Consider the following 25,605-nt stretch of genomic DNA (forward strand, 5'->3'; position numbering starts at 1 on the left):
TAGACTGGAACGTTAACAACAACAACCTCAAGCATCCTACCTCAGGCCAAAGTATCTCCTTCACCTCAGTGCCAATGCTCCCCTCAGGCCAACGCCTCCTCAGTGCCAGTACCCCTCCTCAGTACCAACCCACTTCAGGGCCAGCACCCCCTCATGTGCCAACACTGGCCTTATGTGCCAGCACCCTATATGGACCATTGGAATTTGATCGAAGTTGTGTCTACATAAACTGTGTGGATTGTACATCAGCTGGACACTGGGAACACTGCAAACTATTTTTCTTTCAGTAAGCATGGTACTCAGCACCTTCCCCTCTTCCCCTGGCCTGAGCAATATATATATAGAACAGGATTTTACATCCTCGCTCAGGTGAGGCTGAAAATTGATGCCCGAGGTCAACAGAAATTTCCATTGTCGGACCTGCACCTTCACCAATCCCAGGGTGGGCAAGGTGGCAAAGTGGCAAAGTTCCGGCTCTAGACTCCAGCTGTAAAACCGGAGTCCAGGTGACTACGGTTTTCTGCAGAGAGGAGGAGATTTGACAAAAAGATGTCCACCAAGTCTCAGAATGTGTTAAGGATCCAGAAAACCCAAGGATTGGTTAATTTAACAAATGCTAATGTGGTCTGAATGGCTGTTTAGGTTGATACCAGAGGAACAAGTATTATACTTACAAAAAAGAGCAGGTTGAAGAGGAATAGGAAATACTTGGTGGCTTTAATACAGCCTCCTCCCATGTTTTCCAAGTGATCTGTGTGAAGAAAAAAATAGAAACTTATTTCAGACTGGTATCAATCAATTCCAAATCATACAGACAATAATTAAATTATAATGTAATAAAACCAAAATCAGCACAGTCTCCTTAACTGTAACAATGAACAATACTTCATTTTCAGCAAGACATGAGGTTTGACCTCAAGACTGGGATCAAACATTACCCCCAGGACTGGGATTGACCTTTACACCCTGGACTGAGATTGACCTTTACCCCCAGGACTGGGATTGACCTTTACCCCTGGACTGGGATTGACCTTTACCCCCAGGACTGGGATTGACCTTTACCCCCAGGACTGGGATTGACCTTTACCCCAAGAGTACGATCAAACATTACCTCCAGGACTGGGATTGGCCTTTGCCCCCAGGACCGGGATTAACCCGGCATGCTTGCCTTCATGAGCCGGGGCATTGAGTCTAAAAATTGGCAAGTCACGTTGCAGCTTTATTGAACCTTAGTTAGGCCACATTTGGAATTCTGTTCAATTCTGGAAGGATGTGGAGGCTTTGGAGAGGTACAGAAAAGATTTACCAGGATGTAACCTGGCATGGAGGGCATTAGCTATGAGGAGAGATTGGAGAAACTGGAATGTGCTTTGAAGGGCAACCTGATAGAACTCTACGAGATTATGAGGGGCATGGACAGAAAGGATAGTCAGAAGCTTTTTCCCAGGGTGGAAGAGTCAATTACTAGCACTATAGGTTTAAGGTGCAAAGGACAAGGTTTAAAGGAGATGTACGAGGCAGATTTTTACACAGAGGGTGGTGGATGCCTCGAACTCGCTGCCAGAGGAGGTGGTGGAAGGAGATACGATAGTGACTTCTGAGGGCTGTCTTGACAAATACATGAATAGGATGGGAGCAGAGGGATATGGTCCCCGGAAGGATAGGAGGCTTTAGTTCAGATGGGCAACATGGTCAATTGAAGGGCCGAAGGGCCTGATCCTGTGCTGTAATTTTCTTTGTTCTTTGTTCTACCTTTATCCCCAGGACTGGGATTGCTTTTTGCCCCCGGGACTGGGATCAACCTTTACCCCAGGACTGGGATCGACCTTTGCCCCCAGGACTGGCATGGAACTTTGTCACCGGGACTGAGATCGAACTTTGCCCACAGGACTGGGATCAACCTTTGACCCCTGGACTGGGATCGACCTTTGCCCCCAGGACTGGCATGGAACTTTGTCACCGGGACTGAGATCGAACTTTGCCCACAGGACTGGGATCAACCTTTGACCCCTGGACTGGGATCGACCTTTGACCCCAGGACTAGGATCGACTTTTATCCAATCCTCTACCCCCAGGATTGGATGGACCTCTACCATCTGGACTGGGATCGACCTCCACCCCCTGGATTGGGATCGACCTCCACCCCCAGGATGGGATCGAGCTCCACCCCCAGGAAGGGATCGACCTCCACCCCCAGGAAGGGATCGACCTCCACCCCCAGGAAGGGATCGAGCTCCACCCCCAGGATGGGATCGAGCTCCACCCCCAGGATGGGATCGACCTCCACCCCCAGGAAGGGATCGACCTCCACCCCCAGGAAGGGATCGACCTCCACCCCCAGGAAGGGATCGACCTCCACCCCCAGGAAGGGATCGACCTCCACCCCCAGGAAGGGATCGACCTCCACCCCCAGGAAGGGATCGACCTCCACCCCCAGGAAGGGATCGACCTCCACCCCCAGGAAGGGATCGACCTCCACCCCCAGGATGAGATCAACCTTTGCCCCTGGACCAGAATTGACCTTTGCCCCGGACCGGAATTGACCTTTGCCCCTAGACCGGGATTGATCTTTAACCCCAGGACTGGATTCGGCCTTTACCCCTTGGCCGGGATTGGCCTTTATCTTCCGGACTGGGATTGACCAAGTGGGGAAGAGAGGAGATTGTGGGGAAAGTTCCAAGGATAACAGCAAGTGGCTAAGGACAGAGTTATTTAAATCTCTCCTTTAAACTAACCCAGGAGCTATTTTAAACCACCTTAACAAGAGGTCAACTATTCTACCCAACTTCATGAGAATCTGAGACTATCATAGAACACCATGCTGAAAGAGTTGACGGTGATACTTTATTATTCATGCATGGGATATGGGCACTTCTGACTTGGAGTGGTTTGCTAAGCCATTTTAGAGGGCCAACCATGTTTTTGTGGGTCTGGATTCTCATGTAGGCCAGACCAGGGAAGGATGACAGATTTCCTTCCCTAAATTCCTTTCCCAATAATGAACAAGATGAGTTTCTATTACAACCAAAAATTATTTTAGTCCCAGAATTTTTTTATTGAATTCAATTTCTACCATCTACTGTGGAGGGATTTGAAGCCAAGTTCTCAGAGTGGTACCCTGGGTCTCTGGATTACTAGTTCAGTGACAACACCATCGTGCCACAATGTGACAGGGGCAAGCTATTTCATAGGTTTCCTTCTGTTACAAACGATTGCCCTTAATCAATCCAACTCCAAAGACCTTCAGCAATGGAATGAAAATGAGCTGGTTTCCTGTAAAACAGGAAGTTTAATAATACAGTGTCAATGATAGGCAGCTTGTAAACCAGGAAGATTCTGGAAAACGGGTTTCTATAACAATGGACGCTGAAGGTGAACCCTGAAGGTCATTACTGAGCACACAGAATTGGCCATCCGCATTCTGTGTTATCCTCCAATGCCGGTATATATCCTTAGCAGCTCTCTTCAATATCTGTTCCCATGGTAACCTAGCTCCCATCGAGACTATGCTGAGATTATGTCCCTTCCCACAGTTACAGGTGGAAGGTGTACCCTCTCAAGGGCAAAACAGCCCCCAGGGACATGACCTCACTATTAGAGTGTTTATTGCAATGGATCTGAGCAGCCAATGCACCATCAAAATGATAATCATCTCACAGAAAAGACATAAAGCCAATAGAGCATGAAATGTAAACAGTACATTAAATTCGGACGAAGTGGCAGTGAAATGTTACTGCAGCTTCAACAGCTCACCACATCAGCACAAACAAATATAACATACCCTTCAACTGGCACCATACAGGGATTACCATATACTCCAAGAGTGAAAGGTCTCCACATCGCATTAACCTGACAGCTTCATGGATTAATTACCCAGCAGAGACCACTCTACTTTCCATTCTTGGGAGTAAGTGCGGGGAGCAGGGATCAGAGTTAGACCAGTGTTGCAAGCAGAGGTCAGAGTTAGACCAGTGTTGGGAGCAGGGATCAGAGATAGATCACTGTTAGGAGCACAGATCAGAGTTAGACCAGTGTTAAGAGCAGGGATCAGAGTTAGACCAATATCGGGAGGAGGCGTCAGAGTAAGACCGTACTGGGAGCAGGGATCAGAGTTAGACCAGTGTTAGGAGCAGGAATCAGAATTAGACCAGTGTTAGGAATAGAAATCAGAATTAGACCAGAGTTAGGAACAGGAATCAGAGTTAGACCAGTGTTGGGAACAGGGATCAGAGATAGATCAGTGTTAGGAGCAGAGATCACAGTTAGACCATTGTGAAAAGCAGGGATCAGAGTTAGACCAATATTGGGAGCAGTGGTCAGAGTAAGACCAGTACTGGGAGCAGGGATCAGATTTAGACCAGTGTTAGGAACAGGAATTGGAATTAGACCAGAGTTGGGAACAGGGATCAGAGGTAGACCAGTGTTGGGAGCAGGGATCAGAGTTAGACCAGTGTTAGGAGCAGGGGTCAGAGTTAGACCAGTGTTGGGAACACAGATCAGAGTTAGACCAACGTTAGGAAAGGAATCAGACACAGACCAGTGTTGGGTTCAAAGGTCAAGGTTAGAATAGTGTTGGGAGCAGGGGTCAGAGTGAGACCAGTGTTCAGAACAGGGATCACAGTTAGACCAGTGTTGGGATCCATGATCAGAGTTCGACCAGAGTTCGGAACAGGGATCAGCATTAGACCGGTGTTAGGAGCAGGGATAAGAGTTGACCAGCGTGGGATCAATGATCAGAGTTAGACCAGTGCTGGGAGCAGGGATCAGAATTAGACCAATGTCAGGAGCAGGAATCAGAGTTAGACAGTGTTGATAACAGGGATCAGACTTAGTTCGGTGTTGGGAGCAAGGATCAGAGTTAGACCAGTGTTGGGAGCAGGGATCAGAGTTAGTCCAGTGTTGTGAGCAGGGATCAGAGTTAGTCCAGTGTTGTGAGCAGGGATCAGAGTTAGGCCAGTGTTGTGAGCAGGGATCAGAGTTAGGCCAATGTTGTGAGCAGGGATCAGAGTTAGGACAGTGTTGGGAGCAGGGATCAGAGTTAGGCCAGTGTTGTGAGCAGGGATCAGAGTTAGGCCAGTGTTGGGAGCCAGATCAAAGTTAGACCAGTGTTAGGTACAGGGGTCAGAGTTAGACCAATGTTGGGATCAATGATCAGAATTAGACCAGTGTTGGGAACACAGATCAGAGTTAGACCAGTGTTACGAGCACGAATCAGAGTTAGACCACTGTTAGGAACAGGCATCAGAGTTAGGCCAATATTAGGAAAGGGATTAGACTTAGACCAGTGTTGGGAGCAGGGGTCAGAATGAGACCAGTATTGGGAGCAGGGGTCAGAATGAGACCGGTGTTGGGAACAGGCATCACAGTTAGACCAGTGTCAGGATCAATGATCAGAGTTAGAGTAGTATTAGGAACAGGAATCAGGGTTAGTCCAGTGTTAGGAGCAGGGAACAGGTAGACCAGTGTTAGGAGCAGGAATCAGAGTTACGCCAGAGTTAGGAATAGGGATCAGAGTAAGACCAGTGTTAGGGGCAGAGATCAGAGTTAGAGCAGTGTTGGGAGCAGCAATCAGAATTAGACCAGTGTTAGGTGCAGTGGTCAGAGTTAGAACAGTGTTAGGAGCAGGGATCAGAGTTCGACCAATATTGGGAGCAGGGGTCAGAGTAAGACCTGTGCTGGGAGCAGGGGTCAGAGTAAGACCTGTGCTGGGAGCAGGGGTCAGAGTAAGACCAGTGCTGGGAGCAGGCATCAGTGTTAGAACAGTGTTAGGAATAGCGATCAGAGTTGAACCATTGTTAAAAGCAGAGATCAGAGTTAGACCAATATTGGGTTACACTACTGTAAGGACCAGGGATCCAGTGTTCGGAGCAGGAATCAGAGTTAGACCAGTGTTAGGAACAGGGGTCAGAATCAGACCAATTTTAGGTAAGTGATTAGACTTAGAACAGTGTTGGGATCAAAGGTCAGGGTTAGACCAGTGTTGGGAAGAAGGGTCAGAGTGAGACCAGTGTTAGGAGCAGGGATCAGAGTTAGACCAGTGTTAGGAGCAGGGATCAGAGTTAGACCAGTATTGGGAGCAGGGATCAGAGTTAGAGCAGTGTTGGGAGCAGGGATCACAGTTAGGCCAGTGTTGGGAGCAGGGATCAGAATTAGGCCTGAGTTAGGAACAGGAATCAGAGTTGGACCAGTGTTGGGAGCAGGGATCAGAGTGAGACCAGTGTTAGGAGCAGGGATCAGAGTTAGACCAGTGTTAGGAGCAGGGATCAGAGTTAGACCAGTATTGGGAGCAGGGATCAGAGTTAGAGCAGTGTTGGGAGCAGGGATCACAGTTAGGCCAGTGTTGGGAGCAGGGATCAGAATTAGGCCTGAGTTAGGAACAGGAATCAGAGTTGGACCAGTGTTGGGAGCAGGGATCAGAGTGAGACCAGTGTTAGGAGCAGGGATCAGAGTTAGACCAGTGTTAGGAGCAGGGATCAGAGTTAGACCAGTATTGGGAGCAGGGATCAGAGTTAGAGCAGTGTTGGGAGCAGGGATCACAGTTAGGCCAGTGTTGGGAGCAGGGATCAGAATTAGGCCTGAGTTAGGAACAGGAATCAGAGTTGGACCAGTGTTGGGAGCAGGGATCAGAGTGAGACCAGTGTTAGGAGCAGGGATCAGAGTTAGACCAGTGTTAGGAGCAGGGATCAGAGTTAGACCAGTATTGGGAGCAGGGATCAGAGTTAGAGCAGTGTTGGGAGCAGGGATCACAGTTAGGCCAGTGTTGGGAGCAGGGATCAGAATTAGGCCTGAGTTAGGAACAGGAATCAGAGTTGGACCAGTGTTGGGAGCAGGGATCAGAGTGAGACCAGTGTTAGGAACAGGGATCACAGTTAGGCCAGTGTTGGGATCCATGGTCAGAGTTAGACGAGAGTTGATAACAGGGATAAGAGTTAGTCCGGCGGGAGCAAGGACAGGGTTAGACCACTGTTGGGATCAATGATCAGATTTAGACCAGTGTTGGGATCAATGATCAGAGTTAGACCAGTGTTGGGAACAGGGATCAGAGTTAGACCAATGTTAGGAGCAGGGTTCAGAATTAGATGGATGAGAGTTAGGAGCAGGAATCAGAGTTAGACCAGTACAAGGAGCAGGGATCAGTTAGACCAGTGTTGGGAGCAGGGTTCAGAGTCAGACCAGTGTTAGGAGCAGGGATCACAGTTAGACCACTGTTAGGAACAGGGATCAGACTTAGACCAGTGTTGGGAGCAGGAATCAAAATTAGACCAGTATTAGGAACAGCAATCAGTGTTAAACCAGAGTTAGGAACATGGATCAGAGTTAGACCACTGCTGGGATCGATGATCAGAACTAGATCAGTGTTGGGACCACTGAACACAGTTAGACCAATGTTAGGAGCAGGGATCAGAGTTTGACCGGTGTTTGGAGCATGAATCAGAGTTAGACCACTGTTCAGAAACAAGATCAGAATTAGATGAGTGTTAGGAAGGGGATTAGACTTAGACCAGTGTTGGGATTAAAGGTTAGAGTTAGACCAGTGTTCGGAGCAGGGATCAGTTAGTCCAATGTTGACAGCAGGAATCAGTGTTAAACCATGGTGAGGAGGAGGGGTCAGAGTTAGACCATTATTGGGAGCAAGGATCAGAATAGAACATAGAACATAGAACACTACAGCACAAACAGGCCCTTCGGCCCACAAGTTGCGCCGATCACATCATCACCTACCAACCTACAGACCTATCTATAACCCTCAATCTCATTAAACCCCATATACTCATCCAGGAGTCTTTTAAAAGACCCCCGCGAGTTCGCCTCCACCACCACTGACGGCAGCCGATTCCATTCACTCACCACCCTCTGAGTGAAAAACTTACCCCTAACATCACTTCTGAACCTCCCTCCCCGCACCTTAAATCTGTGTCCTCTCGTAGCGACCATTTCAACCCGGGGAAATAGCCTCTGAGAGTCCACCCTATCTATTCCTCTCAACATTTTGTAAACTTCTATCAGGTAAGACCAGTGTTGGAGCAAGGATCAGATTTAGACTAGTGTTAAGAGCGGGGTTCAAAGTTAGACCGGTTTTGGGATCAATGGTTAGAGTTAGACCAGTATTAGGAACAGGGATCATAGTTAGACCAGTGTTATGAGCAGGGGTCAGTTAGACCAGTGTTAGGAACATGGATCAGAGTTAGAACAGTGTTAGGAACATGGATCAGAGTTAGAACAGTGTTAGGAACATGGAGCAGAGTTAGAACAGTGTTAGGAACATGGAGCAGAGTTAGAACAGTGTTAGGAACATGGAGCAGAGTTAGAACAGTGTTAGGAACATGGAGCAGAGTTAGAACAGTGTTAGGAACATGGAGCAGAGTTAGAACAGTGTTAGGAACATGGAGCAGAGTTAGAACAGTGTCAGGAACATGGAGCAGAGTTAGAACAGTGTCAGGAACATGGAGCAGAGTTAGAACAGTGTCGGGAACATGGAGCAGAGTTAGAACAGTGTCGGGAACATGGAGCAGAGTTAGAACAGTGTCAGGAACATGGAGCAGAGTTAGAACAGTGTCAGGAACATGGAGCAGAGTTAGAACAGTGTCAGGAACATGGAGCAGAGTTAGAACAGTGTCAGGAACATGGAGCAGAGTTAGAACAGTGTTAGGAACATGGAGCAGAGTTAGGACAGTGTTAGGAACATGGAGCAGAGTTAGAACAGTGTTAGGAACATGGAGCAGAGTTAAAACAGTGTTAGGAACATGGAGCAGAGTTAGAACAGTGTTAGGAACATGGAGCAGAGTTAGAACAGTGTTAGGAATATGGAGCAGAGTTAGAACAGTGTTAGGAACATGGAGCAGAGTTAGAACAGTGTTAGGAACATGGAGCAGTTAGAACAGTGTTAGGAACATGGAGCAGAGTTAGAACAGTGTTAGGAACATGGAGCAGAGTTAGAACAGTGTTAGGAACATGGAGCAGAGTTAGAACAGTGTTAGGAATAGGAATCAGAGTTAGACCATTGTTAGAAGCAGAGGTCAGAGTTAGACCAATATAGTGAGCATGGGTCAGATTGAGATCAGTGTTGGGAGCAGGGATCAGAAATAGGCCAGTGTTAGGAACAGGGATTGGAGTTAGACCAGTGTTAGGAGCAGGAATCGGAGTTAAACCAGAGTTAGGAACAGGGATCAAAGTTAGACCATGTTGGGATCAATGATCAGAGTTAGAACAGTGCTAGGAACAGGGATCAGAGATAGACCATTGTTAGAAGCAGGGATCAGATTACACCAATATTGGGAGCAGGGGTCAGAGTAAAATCAATGTTGGGAGCAGGGATCAGAGTTAGACCAGTGTTAGGAACATGGATCAGAGTTAGACCAACACTGGGAGCAGGGATCAGAGTTAGAATAGTGTTGGGAACAGGGATCACAGTTACACCAGTGCTGCGATCAATGATCACCGTTAGACCAATGTTGGGATCAATGATCAGAATTAGACCAGTGTTGGGAACACAGATCAGAGTTAGACCAGTAGTGGGAACAGGGATCAGAGTTAGACTACTGTTGGGAGCAGGGATCAGAATTAGATCAGTGTTAGGAGCAGGGATCAAAGTTAGACCAGTGTTGGGATCGGAGTTAGACCAGTGTTGGGACCAATAGTCAGAGTTAGACCAGTGTTTGAAGGAAGGATTAGAGTTAAACCAGTGTTGGGAACAGGGATCAGAGTTGTAGATCTGTCTATGGTGTCAGAAGTGGAACCTGAATGAATTTGAGGAGTACTTACAACCTGTTGCTGCCAGTGTATATCACAGGCGGAGTACCTGTCACATGCTCAGACAGCATTAATGTGCCTCAGCTTATTTCAGGCTGAACAAATGAGTTAAACTGCTGAGGCACCAAGGTCTCCCATTTTAAATCGGGGTCTAGGATATATAACTGAGCAATAAATAATCACTCAGCCTCCAGCTTAATACCTGTCTGCCTGCCCTGTATTTTGACAGGGTGGGATCATTTACTTCCAGTTTTGAGAGGTTCTCCTGATCCTACATTATGGAGTTGTCAAAACACTCAGGTGAATACTTCTCTCTAAAGTTTAGAGAGTTTACTCATTAACTTGTCTATGTACAGCCTGTCTGTTTCTAGGATAGTGTTTCATGGTGTAGCTTCCTCCACCTGCCCTTTCGATTAATGCCAGTGAATGAAGGGTACTTACATGGCACACTCACTTCGGAATTACAAACGGTCCATACAGCCAACATCAAATCTTGTTTTCCCCACGCGCTATAACAATAACCTTTATATCATTCTGCAGCAGATAGCCAGGAAATGCCCAGCTCCAATGTGGAATTCTGTAGTCCCATTGGAGGAAGAGATTGATGAAGAAACACTCTGCTCCATGTGAAACTCGCATTGGCTCACAGCAATGTTTAACACACTGACACTCCATCAGAGATCCCACTCCCTGGGGGGATCCAGTTCCCAGCTTGCCCCACTCTTTCCAGTGTGGATGTGGCAAGAAGGTCATTGAGGATATTCATGGACCTCGGCGGGATGCTGCATCTGATGGCTGATGCCTCAGTTAGCATCGCAACACAAACAGAAGTCACCAAGTGCTGGAGTGCTGCAGTGTCAGCTCAGATTGGGGTGGCGGAATGAGAACAGAAGGCAGTGCTAGCTCAGATTGCAGTGTGAGACTCAGGCTGTAGATGGCAGTGCCTTTGCCAGTTAACCCAGCAAACCCAGATTGCTAAAGCTCTGTGAACCATGAGCTGTTCTCTCTCAGGGTGACAATATTCATGACCCCATTGCTGCCACTCCGTCAGGGCCCTTTTCATCTATCCTTTTATAGAATGTAGCCATCATTGGCAAAGTCAGCAGTTGTTACCCATCCCTAATTGCCCTTGAATTGTAAAGGGCAGTTAAGAATCAAGACAGCAGATTTCCTTCCCTAAAGTGTACCAGATGGTTGTTGCCATGGCTACCATACTGAGACTAACTTTTCAATTCCAGATTTACTTGTGAAATTTCAATTCCACCATTTGCTGTGATGCCAGAGCCTGAGCCTCCAGATTACTGGTACCACTCCCCCAGCATCTCTCCCACTGATCATAGAAGATCATAGAAACCCTTCAGTACAGAAAGAGGCCATTCAGCCCATCGACTCTGCACCGACCACAATCCCACCCATATCCCTCCATATTTACCCACTAATCCCTCTAACCTACGCATCATAGGACACTAAGGGCAATTTTAGCATGGCCAATCAACCTAACACACACATCTTTGGACTGTGGAAGGAAACCGGAGCACCCGGAGGAAACCCACACAGACACAAGAAGAATGTGCAGACTCCACACAGAGAATGACCCAAGCCGGGAATCGAACCCAGGACCCTGGAGCTGTGAAGCAGTAGTGCTAATCACTGTACTACCGTGCCACCCGATGTTGCCTGTCAGGCGGCCAAGACTGAAACCAGGCTTTCTAGGCCTAGAGGTTCTCGAGAATATTCTGTAAGGACACCTGCAGTTTCTTCCCGTTAGTGTCGGCAACCTCCCACCAGCCATGCTGCAGCCAGTGTGTACCACTATGTCAGAGCACCAGGTCCACTACAGTTTACCTATCGCTGCAACAGGTCCAAAGCAGACGCCATCTCCCTGGCCCTGCACCCAACCCTTGAACATCTGGATAACAAAGACACCTATGTCAGACTCCTATTTATTGACTACAGCTCAGCCTTCAACACCATTATTCCCAACAAACCCAACTCCAAACTACATGGCCCGAGCCTTGGCTCCTCCCTCTGTGATTGGATCCTGAACTTCCCAATGCACAGACCACAATCAGTAAGGATAGGCAACATCTCTTCCATGATCATTCTCAATACTGGTGTCCCATAGGGCTGTGTTCTCAGCCCCCTACTATACTCCTTATACATTGATGCTGTGGGGCCAAATTCCCCTTCATTTCGATTGCTGATGACACCATCGTAGTGGGTCAAATCTCAAAACAATAAGAACATAAGAAATAGGAGCAGGAGTAGGCCATCTAGCCCCACGAGCCTGCCCCGCCATTCAATAAGATCATGGCTGATCTGTCATGTCTCAGTTCCACATTCCCGCCCTCTCCCCATAACCCTTAATCCCCTTGCCTATCAAGACGAGACAGACTACAGGAATGCAATAGAGAATCTGGTGCAGCAACAATAATCTCTCCCTCGACATCAACAAAATAAAGGAGACTGTCATCGACTTCAGGAAGCGTAAAGGAGGACATGCCCCTGTCTACATCAACAGGGACAAAATAGAAAGAGTCGAGAACTTCAAGTTTTTAGGTGTCCAGATCACCAACAACCTGTCCTGGTCCCCCCATGCTGACACTATAGTTAAGAAAGCCCACCAAAGCCTCTAAGTTTCTCAGAAAACTCAGGAAATTTGGCATTTCAGCTACGACTCTCGCCAACTTTTACAGTTGCACCAAAGGAAGCACTATTTTTGGTTGTATCACAGATTAGTATGGCTCCTGCTCTGCCCAAGGCTACAAGGAACTACAAAAGGTCATAAATGTAGCCCAATCCATCACAAAATCAGCTTCCCATCCATTGACTCTGTCTACACTTCCTGCTGCCTCGCAAAGCAACCAACATAATTAAGGACCTCACACACCCCGGACATTCTCTCTTCCACCATTTTCCGTCGGGAAAAAGATACAAAAGTCTGAGCTCACGTACCAGCCGACTCAAGAACAGCTTCTTCCCCGCTGTTGTCAGACTTTTGAAGGAAGTTACCTTGCATTAAGTTGATTTTTCTCTACACCCTAGCTATGACTGTATAATTACATTCTGCATTCTCTCGCTGCAGAGGGTGTGGCGAGAGCAGAAACCAGGGGGCTGTTGGGAAGGTACGTTGTCCATTTAAAAACTTACCTCACGGAGCCAGTGGCCTTCATTTCATTTCTGCATTGGGAACTGCGAGAGCAGAAACCAGGGGGCTGTTGGGAAGGTAAGTTCCCCATTTAAAAACTTACCAGAGTGCAGAGGCTTCTGGGACTCTTTTTCCCTCTACAGGTATATAAGTTGGATGTTTGGTAAACCCGAGACCCTAAACCTGTAGCGTCTCCCACATAATCACCTCCTCTAACCTTACAGCATTAGAGGGAAATCAGGTAAGCTTTTTTTTTCTCTTTCGTTTCTTAGTAAGGGAAGTTAGCAGGGATGGCAGTGCAATGTTCCTCCTGTGGGATGTTTGAGGTGAGGGACACCATTAGTGTCCCAGCTGAGTACACCTGCAGGAAGTGCACCCAATTCCAGCTCCTTGAAGACCGTGTTCGGGAACTGGAGCTGGAACTGGATAAATTCAGGATCATTCAGGAGGCAGAGACAGTTATAGATAAAAGCTACAGGGAGGTAGTTACTTCTAGAAATGAAGATACTTGGGTGACTGTCAGAAGGGGTAAGAAGCAGTCAGTGCAGCAATCCCCTGTGGCCATTCCTCTGTATATCAAGTATACCATTTTGGATAGTGTTGGGGGGGATGACTTACCAGGGGTAAGCCACGGGGTACAGGTCTCTGGCACAGTGTCTGTCCCTGTTGCTCAGAAGGGAAGGGGGGAAAGGACTAGAGCATTAGTCATTGGGGATTCCATAGTTAGGGGGACAGATAGGAGATTTTGTGGGAACGAGAGGGACTCGTCGTTGGTGTCAGGGTCCACGATATCTCGGATCATGCTTTCGGGATCCTTAAGGGGGGAGGGGGGCCAGCCCCAAGTCATGGTCCACACAGGCACCAATGGCATAGGTAAGAAAAGGGATGGGGATGTAAGGCAGAAATTCAGGGAGTTAGGGTGGAAGCTTAGAGCTAGAACAAACACAGTTGTTATCTTTGGTTTGTTACCCCTGCCACGTGCTAGCGAGGCAAGAAATAGGGAGAGAGAGCAGTTGAACACATGGCTACAGGGATGGTTCTGCCCGTTGAGGTGGTGGAGGCTGCCTCGCTAAATATTTTTAAGAAGCGGGTTGATGGGTTTTTGATAAGAGAGGGGATTAAGGGTTATGGGGAGAGGGCGGGAATGTGGAACTGAGCCACGACAGATCAGCCATGATCTTATTGAATGGCGGGGCAGGCTCGAAGGGCTAGATGGCCTACTCCTGCTCCTATTTCTTATGTTCTTATGTTCTTATTCAGATACTTGGATAATTGGGAGTCATACTGGGGTAGGTGGGATTGCTACAAATGGGATGGCCTACACCTGAACCAGAGTGGTACCAATATCCGGGGGTGGGGGGGGGAGGAGGAGGAGGAGAAGTGGTGGGCGGGGAGAGGAGAATTTGCTAGTGCTCTTTGGGATAGTTTAAACTAATTCAGCAGAGGGATGGAACCTGAATTGTAGCTCCAGTGTAGAGGAGGTTGAGAGTAGTGAGGTCATGAATAAGGTTTCAAAGTCGCAGGAGTGTATCGGCAGGCAGGAAGGTGGTTTGAAGTGTGTCTATTTTAATGTTCAGAGCATCCAGAATAAGATGGGTGAACTTGCAGCATGAGTTGGTACTTGGAACTTCGATATTGTGGCCATTTCGGAGACATGGATAGAGCAGGGACAGGAATGGTTGTCACAGGCTCCTGGGTTTAGATGTTTCAATAAGATCAAGGGTGGTGGTAAAAGAGGGGGAGGTGTGGCATTGTTAGTCAAGGACAGTATTATGGTGGCAGAAAGATGTTTGATGAGGACGCATCTACTGAGGTAGTAGGGGCTGAGGTTAGAAACAGGAAAGTTGAGGTCACACTGTTGGGAGTTTTCTATAGGCCTCCAAAAAGTTCCAGAGATGTAGAGGAAAGGATTGCAAAGATGTTTCTGGATAGGAGCGAAAGTAACAGAGCAGTTGTGATGGGGGAACTTTAACTTTACAAATAAACTCTATGGTTCGAGTACTTTAGATGGGTCAGTTTTTGTCCATTGTGTGCAGGAAGGTTTCCTGACACAGTATGTAGATAGGCTAACAAGAGGCGAGGCCACATTGGATTTGGTACTGGGTAATGAATCAGGCCAGTTGTTAGATTTGGAGGTAGGTGAGCACTTTGGTGATAGTGACCACAACTCGGTTACTTTAGTGATGGAAAGGGATAGGTATATACCACAGGGCAAGAGTTATAGCTGGGGGAAAGGTAATTATGATGCAATTAGGCGAGATTTAGGATGCATAGGAGGTGGAAGGAAACTGCAGGGGATGGGCACAATTGAAATGTGGAGCTTGTTCAAGGAATAGCTACAGCATGTCCTTGATAAGTATGTAACTGTCTGGCAGGCAGGAAGTGGTCGGGCAAGTGAACCATGGTTTACTAAAGAAGTTGAATCTCTTGTGAAAATGAAGAAGGAGACTTACGTTAAGATGAGACACAAAGGCTCAGTTAAGGCTCTTGAGAGTTAGAAGTTAGCAGAAGGACCTAAAGAGAGAGAGCTAAGAAGAGCTAGGAGGGGACAATGAAGTTTTTGGCAGGTAGGATCAAGGAAAACCCTAAAGCTTTCCATAAGTATGTCAGGAATAAAAGAATGACTAGGGTAAGATTAGGGCCAGTCAAGGACAGTAGTAAGAAATTGTGTGTGGAGTCTGAAGAGATAGGAGAGGCACTAAATGAATATTTTTCAACAGTATTCACACAGGAAAAAGACAATGTTGTCGAGGAGAATACTGAGATATAGGCTATTAGACTAGACAAGATTGAGGTACATAAGGAGGAGGTGTTAGCAATTCTGGAAAGTGTGAAAATAGATAAGTCCCCTGGGCCAGATGGGATTTATCCTAGGATTCTCTGAGAAGCTGGAAAGGAGATTGCAGAGCCTTTGGCTTTGATCTTCATGTCGTCATTGTATACAGGTATAGTGCCGGAAGACTGGAGGATAGCAAATGTTGTCCCCTTGTTCAAGAAGGGGAGTAGAGACAACCCTGGTAATTATAGAGGAGTGAGCCTTACTTTTGTTGTGGGCAAAGTTTTGGAAAGGATTATAAGAGATAGGATTTATAATAATCTTGAAAGGAATAATTTGATTAGGGATAGTCAACACAGATTTATGAAGGATAGGTCGTGCCTCACAAACCTTATTGAGTTCTTTGAGAAGGTGACCAAGGAAGTGAATGAGGGTAAAGCAGTTGATGTAGCATATATGGATTTCAGTAAAACGATAAGGTTCTTCACGGTAAGCTATTGCAGAGGCATGAGATTGAGGGTGATTTAGTGGTTTGGATCAGAAATTGGCTAGCTGTAAGAAGGCAGAGGGTGGTGGTTGATGGGAAATATTCAACCTGGAGTTCAGTTACTAGTGGTGTACCACAAGGATCTGTTTTGGGGCCACTGCTGTTTGTCAATTTTATAAATGACCTAGATGAGGGTATAGAAGGATAGGTTAGTAAATTTGCGGATGACACTAAAGTCGGTGGAGTTGTGGACAGTGCGGAAGGATGTTGCGGGTTACAGAGGGACATAGATAAGCTGCAGAGCTGGGCTAAGAGGTGGCAAATGGAGTTTAATGCCAAAAAGTGTGAGGTGATTCACTTTGGAAGGGGTAACAGGAATACAGAGTACTGGGCTAATGGTAAGTGTGGATGAGCAGAGAGATCTCAGTGTCCATGTGCATACATCCCTGAAAGTTGGCACCCAGGTTGATTGGGTTGTTAAGAAGGTGTATGGTGTGTTAGCTTTTATTGGTAGAGAGATTGAGTTTCAGAGCTGTGAGGTCATGTTGCAGCTGTGCAAAACTCTGGTGTGGCCAGTATTGTGTACAGTTCTGGTCGCTGCATTATAGGAAGGATGTGGAAGCATTGGAAAGGGTGCAGAGGAAATTTACCAGATGTTACCTGGTATGGTGGGAAGGTCTTATGAGGAAAGGCTGAGTGACTTGAGGCTGATTTCATTAGACAGAAGAAGGTAACAGGTGACTTAATAGAGGCACACAAGATGATCAGAGAATTAGATAGGGTGGATAGTGAGAGCCTTTTTCCTCAGATGGAGATGGCTAGCACGAGCTATTAATTTAAATTGAGGGGTGATAGATATAGGACAGATGTCAGAGGTAGGTTCTTTACTCAGAGAATAGTAAGGGCGTGGGATGCCCTGTCTGCAACAGTAGTGGACTCGCCAACATTAAGGGCATTTAAATGATCATTGGATAAACATACGGATGATATTGGATTAGTGTAGGTTAGATGGGCTTTAAATTGTTTTCACAGGTCAGCGCAACATCGAGGACCGAAGGGCCTGTACTGCGCTGTAATGTTCTACATTCTATGTTCCCTTCTCTATGAACAGTATGCTTTGTCTGTATAGCACGCAAGAAACAATACTTTTCAATGTTAATACATGTAACAATAATAAATCAAATCAAGTTCAATAAACACAAGGCCTAAAGGAATTAACTCAGGTGATGTGTTGAATTTTATGTGGAATACTGATTTTTTTTGTTGTGGAAAGCTGCGGTGGTTTTTTCATTTCAGCATTGTGGCTCAGTGTAAACTGAGATGACTGGTGCCTGAGGGATGATAAGGTGTGAAATTATTGAACAATGGGGATTTAGAGTCGTGTTCAGTGGAACTAAAGCCAGATAAGGTAATCAGCCTGGTGGAACCTGGATGCAACAGTTGCCTCCTTGCTTTTCTATTATTATTCATTATCATCAATACTATTAATAATATTCTCTATTATTGTTCTCTATTACTGACACTATTCTCTATTATTATTCTCTATAACTAATAGACACCTTTAAGTTGGTGGGCTGTGACTAGTGGGGTTCCACAGTGTCAGTGCCAGGGTCTCAGCTATTTAGACAAAGGGAGAGAGATTCATGTGGCTAAATTTGAAGATGACACAATAAGAACATAAGAGCATAAGAATTAGGAGCAGGAGTAGGCCATCTAGCCCTTCGAGCCTGCCCCACCATTCAATAAGATCATGGCTGATCTGAAGTGGCTCAGTTCCACTTTCCCACTTTCTCCCCATAACCCTTAATTCCCTTGTCTACCAAAAACCTATCTACCCGTGTCTTAAATATATTTAGCGAGGTAGCCTCCACCACATCAACGGGCAGAGAATTCACCCTTTGAGTGAAGAAGTTCCTCCTCAACTCCATTCTAAACCGCCCACCTTGATGCTGTGCCCTCTAGTCCCGCTGTCCTTTCTGAGTGGGAAGAATCTCTCTACCTCTACCCTATCCATCCCCTTCATTATCTTATATGTCTCTATAAGATCCCCCCTCATCCTTCTAAACTCCAATGAGTACAGACCCAGTATATTTAGTCTCTCTTCATAGTCCAACCCCCTCATCTCCGGTATCAGCCTAGTGAACCTCCTCTGCACTCCCTCCAAGGCCAAAATATCTTTGCGCAAGTGCGGCGACCAAAACTGCACACAGTACTCCAACTGCGGCCTCACCAGTGCCCTGTACAGTTGCAGCAAGACCTCCCTGCTTTTATATTCAATCCCCCTCGCTATAAAGGCCAGCATCCCATTCGCCTTCTTGATCACCTGCTGCACCTGTAGACTGGGTTTTTGCGACTCATGCACAAGGACCCCCAGGTCCCTCTGCACCGTCGCATGCTGCAGCTTTTCGCCTTTAAATAGTAATCCCTCCTTCTATTATTCCTGCCAAAGTGAATAACCTCACTCTTGCTAACATTGTACTCCATCTGCCAGGTCCTCGCCCACTCGCTCAGCCTATCCAGATCCCTCTGCAGACTTTCCACACCCTCCGCAAAATTTGCTTTTCCACTCATCTTCATGTCATCAGCAAATTTCGTCACCCTACACTCAGCCCCCTCCTCCAGATCATCTATATAAATGGTAAATAGCTGAGGCCCCAGCACCGATCCCTGCGGCACTACACTAGTCACAACCGCCAATCAGAATAGCACCCATTGATACCAACTCTCTGCTTCCTATTAGACAACCAATCCCCAACCCACGCTAACACCTTACCCCCAACTCTGTGCCAGATGGCTGCTATGAGATAAAGAGAGATGAAGTGACTGGGCAACTCAAAGGGAAGCAAAATAAGGAACAGTTTACGCTCTGAAATTGTGAAACTTCATGTCGTCAGGAAGCCTGCAAAGTGCCTCACTGGTAGATAACATGCTGTTCTATGTTCTATCCTTCAAACTGATCTACACTGCAACAGTGCAGCAACACAAGAAGGAGATGTCAGAATAAGAGCAAGGTGGAGAACTGAAATGATAGGTTACAGAAAGCTCAGCTTACAGAATGTACACAGTCTGCATTTAGTCTCCTCAATATGGAGGATATTGTGTTGTGGGCAGCAGATACAGTAGGCATTATACTGAAAGCAGCATAAGTGATTCACTGCTTCATCTGGAAGGAGAGCTTGGGATCTTGCATGGTGAGGAGGGAGAAGCTAAAGGGGCAGGTATTGCATCTCTTGCCATTGCGTGGGGAAGGGGACGAGGTGTTGGGCATGATTGAGCAGGGGGCCAGGGTTTTGCAGAGGAAACGGTCCCTTCACAATGTGTTGGCATCATGCTGGAGGTGGAAGAAAGGCAGGAAATGATTTGTTAAATGTAGAGATTGGTGGGGTGAATGGTGAGAACAAGGGAGCTCTATCACAGTTCTGGGAAGGGGGTGACAGCAGGGTGGAAAATGCATTGGATTTAGTCAAGTGTTAACTAGAGTGAGAAGACGGAGGGTATCCTCAGCACAAAACACTGATGTGGAAGTTTCCATCGGTGGAACAGAGGTGACAAAGATGGACAAACTGGGGGGATGGAATGGAATCAGCAGAGATTTTGGGTGCACAGACATGTAGTCAAGCTAGTTGTGGGGGTGATGGGTTTATAATGAATATTAATTGGTAGCCCATCTCCAGAAATGGAGACAGAAAATTCAAGGTAGGGGTGAGAAGGACCAGGTGAAAGTGAGAGGTGGATGGAAATTAGCAGTCCCAACTCACCACATGTGGATAGACTGAGGCATGTGATAACCCACACACATAATCTCAGGTCACCATACATGGATTAGGGATAGATCGAGGCGTATGATAACCACACACACACACATGTTCCCAGATCATCGTACGTGGAACAGGGATAAATCGAGGTGTATGATAACAGGCACACATGAACCCAGGTTACCGTATGTGGAACAGGGATAGATCGAGACACGTGAAAACCCACACACAAGATCCCAGGTCACCATATATGGAACAGAGATAGATCAAGGTGTGTGAAAACCCATATGCATGTTCCCAGGTCACCATATGTGGAACAGGGATAGATTCAGGCATAATAATGAAGATAAAACACTATGGATACTGAAATTCTGAAACAAAAATAGAAAAGACTGGAAAAGCTTAAAATCTGGAGAGGGTGAAACGGAGTTAATATTGAGTCCAGCCTGATTGAATATAAGAAAAATAATTGATCAAAATGAAGGAGCCACGCAATGTCTGAATGTTTAGCCAAGCAGAGAAAGATTGTAAATGAGGCAGGACATGGACAGCTGGCAAACAGAGCCTGGTAAAGATCAATGAGGGGATGAAATGGAAAAGATGATAACATCAACCGAGGGACCCACAAATTTACAAATCTCTGTGGGATAACTACAGGAAATGGGCAGCAGCTCAAACAGCAACAGAGTGTTTATCGAGAAGTATGGCAAAATATCAGCGATCAATCAAGGAGCAGTTAGCAGGTAACTGAACAGCTGACTGTTCTCTGAGAAGTAGTTGATATGCAGCTGAAAGATAATAAATCCTGGCTTGTATCCAAATGTGATTTAGTTCCTTCAGCAGACAGTGAGACACTAGCTGTTCCACAGTACGAGGGTCCGACATTACAGACAGCTCGGATTGACCATATGACACATGAAAGAACAGCACAGCTGTCAGCAACATCTGGGCCAACATTCTTTCAAGTTTATCATTGGTTAATCCAGCTACCCACTCCGTCACTGTGTCCCTATAAACACAATGAATAGCCTGTCCACTGCCACCTTCACTGGCCCTCCCTTGTGGCCCACTCCATAGCTCTCACCGCTCTGTGGGTGAAATGTTTCTTTGCCTTTTCTTTGTAAACTGGCACTGATGGGCACCAGAGATTCCATCCTGCCCCCCTTAGTACCAAGACACCCCTCCCCCCAACCCCTAGACAGGTCAATTTCATCGGGACATCAAGGCCCCTTTGATAGGTGCTCCATCATGAACCCCTCCACGATAAACTCCTGCTTGACCTCCCTCGCATAGCCCCCCCCCCCAGCCAATCATGGCCCCCTTTCATGACTCCACCCCTTTTATACTGCTTCTGGCATACTGACACTACCAGGATGCCGAGGAGATACTGCTGGGGGTGCGGGGGGGAAGCTTCTGTCATGAAGGTCATTGTGACGATAGGCAGTGCCCAGTGGCAACGCCAGGTCAGGAACATGACTGCACATAGGCAGGCCTACACCTGGATCATATTTCAATCTGCAGCTGGACATCTCAGGCTCCTGAGTCAAAGGTCAACTCCGTCCAAAAGGTCTGTCATGGATTCAAAAAAACAAGCCATCTCACAACAAGCTGTATTCCTACGTCTTTTGACAAGGGTGTCAAAGTGTTTCATCAGAAAAAATAGACACCGTGGTGAAGGAGATATTGGGACATATGACCGACCAGGTCCAGGTAATGGGTTATGAGAAGAGTTGTGAGAGAGGTACATGGTTTGGACAGGGATATCCACGCTGTGGGCCTTACTCAGCTGAAGGCTGAGTATCAACATGAGGTGAATAGGGCCAGATTCAGGGGCATAAAAAGTATGGGGTAGTAGGAAGGTGAAGGAGGAGCAAGTCCATGGAGACATTAAAGCACAGGTTCAACAGTACCTTCATGGCACAATTAGCAACACAGGACAGCCACACTTAAGGCAATAAAATTACTTCAGACAAGACCTTGTTTTGTACAGGATATTCCACTACAGGAATGGTACCTTTAACAGTTCGGTAAGAGGTGAAATCAGTTTAAGTGAAGGTGTATTGAACAGAAAGATGTGGTGACTATGGTAAGATGATTTAACCACTGGGATCATACTCAGTCAGAGACTGGGAAGTGGTTTCCACAGCTGCTCTACAGAAACCACTGATCATGGGTTAATGCTCTCCAGATTTTTATTGTAAACAAAGCATTGGCGTTTGTGTCTCTGAGGGAGATCTGGAACTGGAAAAATAGGACATGAATTTATTTCAACTCTATAAATCTATCGCTAGGTTACGTATCTGACATGGCTATTCTGACACTGCCCTCATAATCCCGGACAGGATAACATTAAAAAAAACACCTTTCTGTTCTGTAATCCTCTCACTTTAGGCAGCCTCTGAACTATTTTTGTCACAGCTTGCTCTATTTTATTGACACTGGCTCCTCTGAACTTGCCAATGTTGTTTGATCCATACAGTAATGGCCTCATCCCACACATCCTTTCCAGATCTCCTCATTCTCTCCACATTTCTTTGTGGAAATTTAAGATCAGCGAGCCAGATTAATTCCTCCCCGGCACTCCTGATGTGTTAACTCTTCACTTCCTACAGCCTAAATCAGCAGGCTATCAAACCCCAGCCTCAGTGTCAACTAGTCACTGCTCACAGGTCTAGTTTCCTTCTCCTGAAGTACAAAGCTGCATGATCTAAATGCTCCTTCTCAAAGTAAGGTTTTCACCTTCCATCTCATAGAACGCACCGTGACGACGGGAATAGTTGTGACAAATGATGTTTGAAGGTACAGACAAATAAACAGCTTAGAGGGAAGAAGGCTGGTCTTGCCACAGTGCAGTTCCAAGGTGTGCAGGTTGGGTTGATTGGCCATGCTAAATTGCCCTTTTGTGTCAGGGGGTTAGTCATGTAAATAAGTGGGGTTACTGGGATAGGGTCTGGGTAGGATTGTGTTAGGTGCAGACTTGATGGGCCAAATGGTCTCTTTCTGTGCTATAGGGATTCTGTGATTCTAAGAAGAAAGCAGTCATGGATTTACTCAGACTGCTCAACTCTGTCCTGAATTTGCCCGATCTCGAGTGGAATATCTGAGATTAAATCTCCACCAACACACCTCAGCAATTTCCTGGCTGCTCCTGTTACACCACTGCAAGAGTTGTGTAAAATTCCTGATGAGTGTCCAGGAATTGTCCATGCTGGTGAGCAGAAAATGTTTTGGAAGGCTCTGCCTTGGAAAAGGAGGGAGTGGAAAAAGGCCCAACACTGTACAAATGGTGTGAGCAGAGTCCTTTCTTTCGCTTGCCAGCTTTATTGCTTCTTATTAACTGAACACTTTTACTCAATCACCAATCACAGGAAGCACACCTCTGTCTACTTTCTTCTCTTTGTTCTTTTCTGTTCCACTCTGCACATTGCTGATATTAAAATTCCTTCTGTTTTTCTGATAGTTTTTCTTGCATTGGAATTCCTGCTGCTGTACCTGTCCCTGCAGTGAAGTGTACAGCTCCTGCTCTCTACCCTATCATCGGACTGAATAGCAGCCCCACAACTCTTGCCAAGGTGGAACACAATGCAGAACACACGGGATTTACTTGTCACAAAGAACCAAGTCTCTCCTACCGAAAGCTTAACATTGCTCACCAAGATATTGGCCATTAGTTGGCAAGGGACTGCACAAGAGGGAGTAGCAAAGAGTAGAAACGTATTAGTTATAGGAGATTCCATAATTAGTGGAAGAGAGGCACCATTGTAAATTCTACATGGTCTGTCCCTTCCATGAGACTTTGGGAAAATGAGATCACAGAGAGGATGCAAAATATTCTTCAGAAGAAGGAAATCAGCCAGAAGTTGCGGTATATGTTGGTACCAGAGACATGGAGGGAGCAGCTTTGAGATTCTGATGTGAAATTTTCAGGAGCTAGGAACCTCCAGAGCAGTATTCCCTAGATGATTCCCAGTGCCAGCACTAGCCAGAGCAGTGAAAGGGAAATAGAAAGGAACAATGCGTAGCTTGAAGCTTGATGCAAGAAGGAAGGCTTCAGATTCTAAGACACTGAAATCAGTTCTGGGATAGAGGTTACCTATTTATAAGGTATTTATTGCACCTCAACAGGACTGTGTTCCAATGTCCTCATGGGGAGATTCATTAGTGTAGTTGGGGAGGATTTAAACAACACTGTCAGAGTGGTTGGATACTAGTATATAGGAGTGGAAAAGAAGATTAAGTGCATCAAGTGAGATTGCTGGGCAGTACTAAAGAAGAAAGTTGCTCTAAATTAGACAGGAGCAGGCTATGCAAGACAACGAGGAATGTAAAGACAGGATCACAATGTGTGCACGTAAACACTCACGATTGTGATTACAGGTAGTCAGCACAAGTAGCAATGTGCAAATAGCAGTAATGTCAAGTGGTTTAACATGAGTGCTTCTAAATCTGATCCCAGTCGGACCCTGACCCTTCCCGGTCTGGCGGTGTCCCTTTAACTCGTCCAGTTGTCCCAGAATCCGAGCCCATGGCCCTGCCGGGTTGACACAGTGAGATGTCTCACAGCACCAGGTTAAAGTCTATTTGACAGGAAACCCACAAGCTTTCAGTCAGTTGAGTCTGACGAAGGGGCAAACTCCGAAAGCTTAGGGGTTTAACTATCAAATAAACCTGATGGACTTTAACCTGGTGTTGTGAGACTTCTTACTGTGTTTACCCCCAGTCCAACGGCAGCATCTGCACATCATGCGTGCCGGGCTGAGAGAAGCTGAGCCGCGCTGAGCAGAGCCAGGCCGGGCCGGGCCGGGCCGGGTGCTGCTCGGTGAATTGGGCCGCCGCCGCCGCCGCCGCCCCGGCGCTGCACGGGGAAAGACTTACCGAGAAATGGTGAGAAGCGGGAGCTGAAACTGCTGCACTGGAACTGATTATAAACTGAGAGAAAACAGCAGAGACTTCCTTCCCCCTGAGAGAGAGAGACAGAGACAGAGCCAACCTACAGGGGGAGGAGGAGGAGAAAGAGGAACTGAGAAAGAGGAACTCCGACTGAGTGAAACCGAATGTGGCACTGAGCGGGACAGGGAGAGGGCACCCAGCGCGGGAGGGGGAAGGAGACTGAGAAGTCAAGAAAACACAACAGAATGTGGAAGAAAGTGTGAGCAGAGAAAGAGACGTGGAGACAGGTGCGAGAGAAAAAACAGATTGAGGGAGCAATTGGGGTCCCCATAACCCTTTACAGTGGTTCCCCACAGTGTCAGGGACCCAGGTTCGATTCCCGGCTTGGGTCACTGTCTGAGTGGAGTTTTGCATGTTCTCCCCATGCCTGCGTGGGTTTCCTCCCACAGTCCGAAAGACATGCTGGTTAGGCACATTGCCTGTGCTAAATGCTTCCTCAGTGTGCCCCGACAGGCGCAAGAGTGTGGTAACTAGGGGAATTTTCACAGTACCATCATTGCAATGTTAATGTAAGCCTACTTGTGACAATAATAAACTTAAGAATCTTGACTCCCTCGTCAATTAAAACTCTGTCTATCCCAGCTTCAGTGCATTCAAGTGAAGAAGCATCCACAAGCCTCTGGGGTGTAGAATTTTAAGGATATCTTTGAAGATATATCTCCTCATCTCAGTCCTAAATGATCAGTCAGAGAGTACAGTACAGAAGGAGTGCAGAATCCAGGCCCTATTCTCGTTTCCC

General features: G+C 46.6%; 1 protein-coding gene across 1 annotated transcript in view; it reads right to left on the minus strand.

Annotated features, from left to right (window-relative positions):
• Nucleotides 1–24,920, minus strand: part of cd82b (CD82 molecule b) — a 63,034-nt gene extending 38,114 nt beyond the window's left edge. The window contains exons 1-2 of the mRNA XM_080190539.1: nucleotides 24,792–24,920; nucleotides 675–751 (exon numbers count right to left, since the gene is read on the minus strand). Of these exons, the coding sequence (XP_080046665.1) occupies nucleotides 675–737 (63 nt within the window). The 5' untranslated portion in view covers nucleotides 738–751; nucleotides 24,792–24,920. The remainder of the gene's footprint in view (nucleotides 1–674; nucleotides 752–24,791) is intronic.
• Nucleotides 24,921–25,605: the final 685 nt, after the last annotated feature.

Source organism: Carcharhinus amblyrhynchos, chromosome 6 (genome assembly GCF_965287045.1).
Source record: "Carcharhinus amblyrhynchos chromosome 6, sCarAmb.v2.hapA, whole genome shotgun sequence".
Classification (NCBI taxonomy): domain Eukaryota; kingdom Metazoa; phylum Chordata; class Chondrichthyes; order Carcharhiniformes; family Carcharhinidae; genus Carcharhinus; species Carcharhinus amblyrhynchos.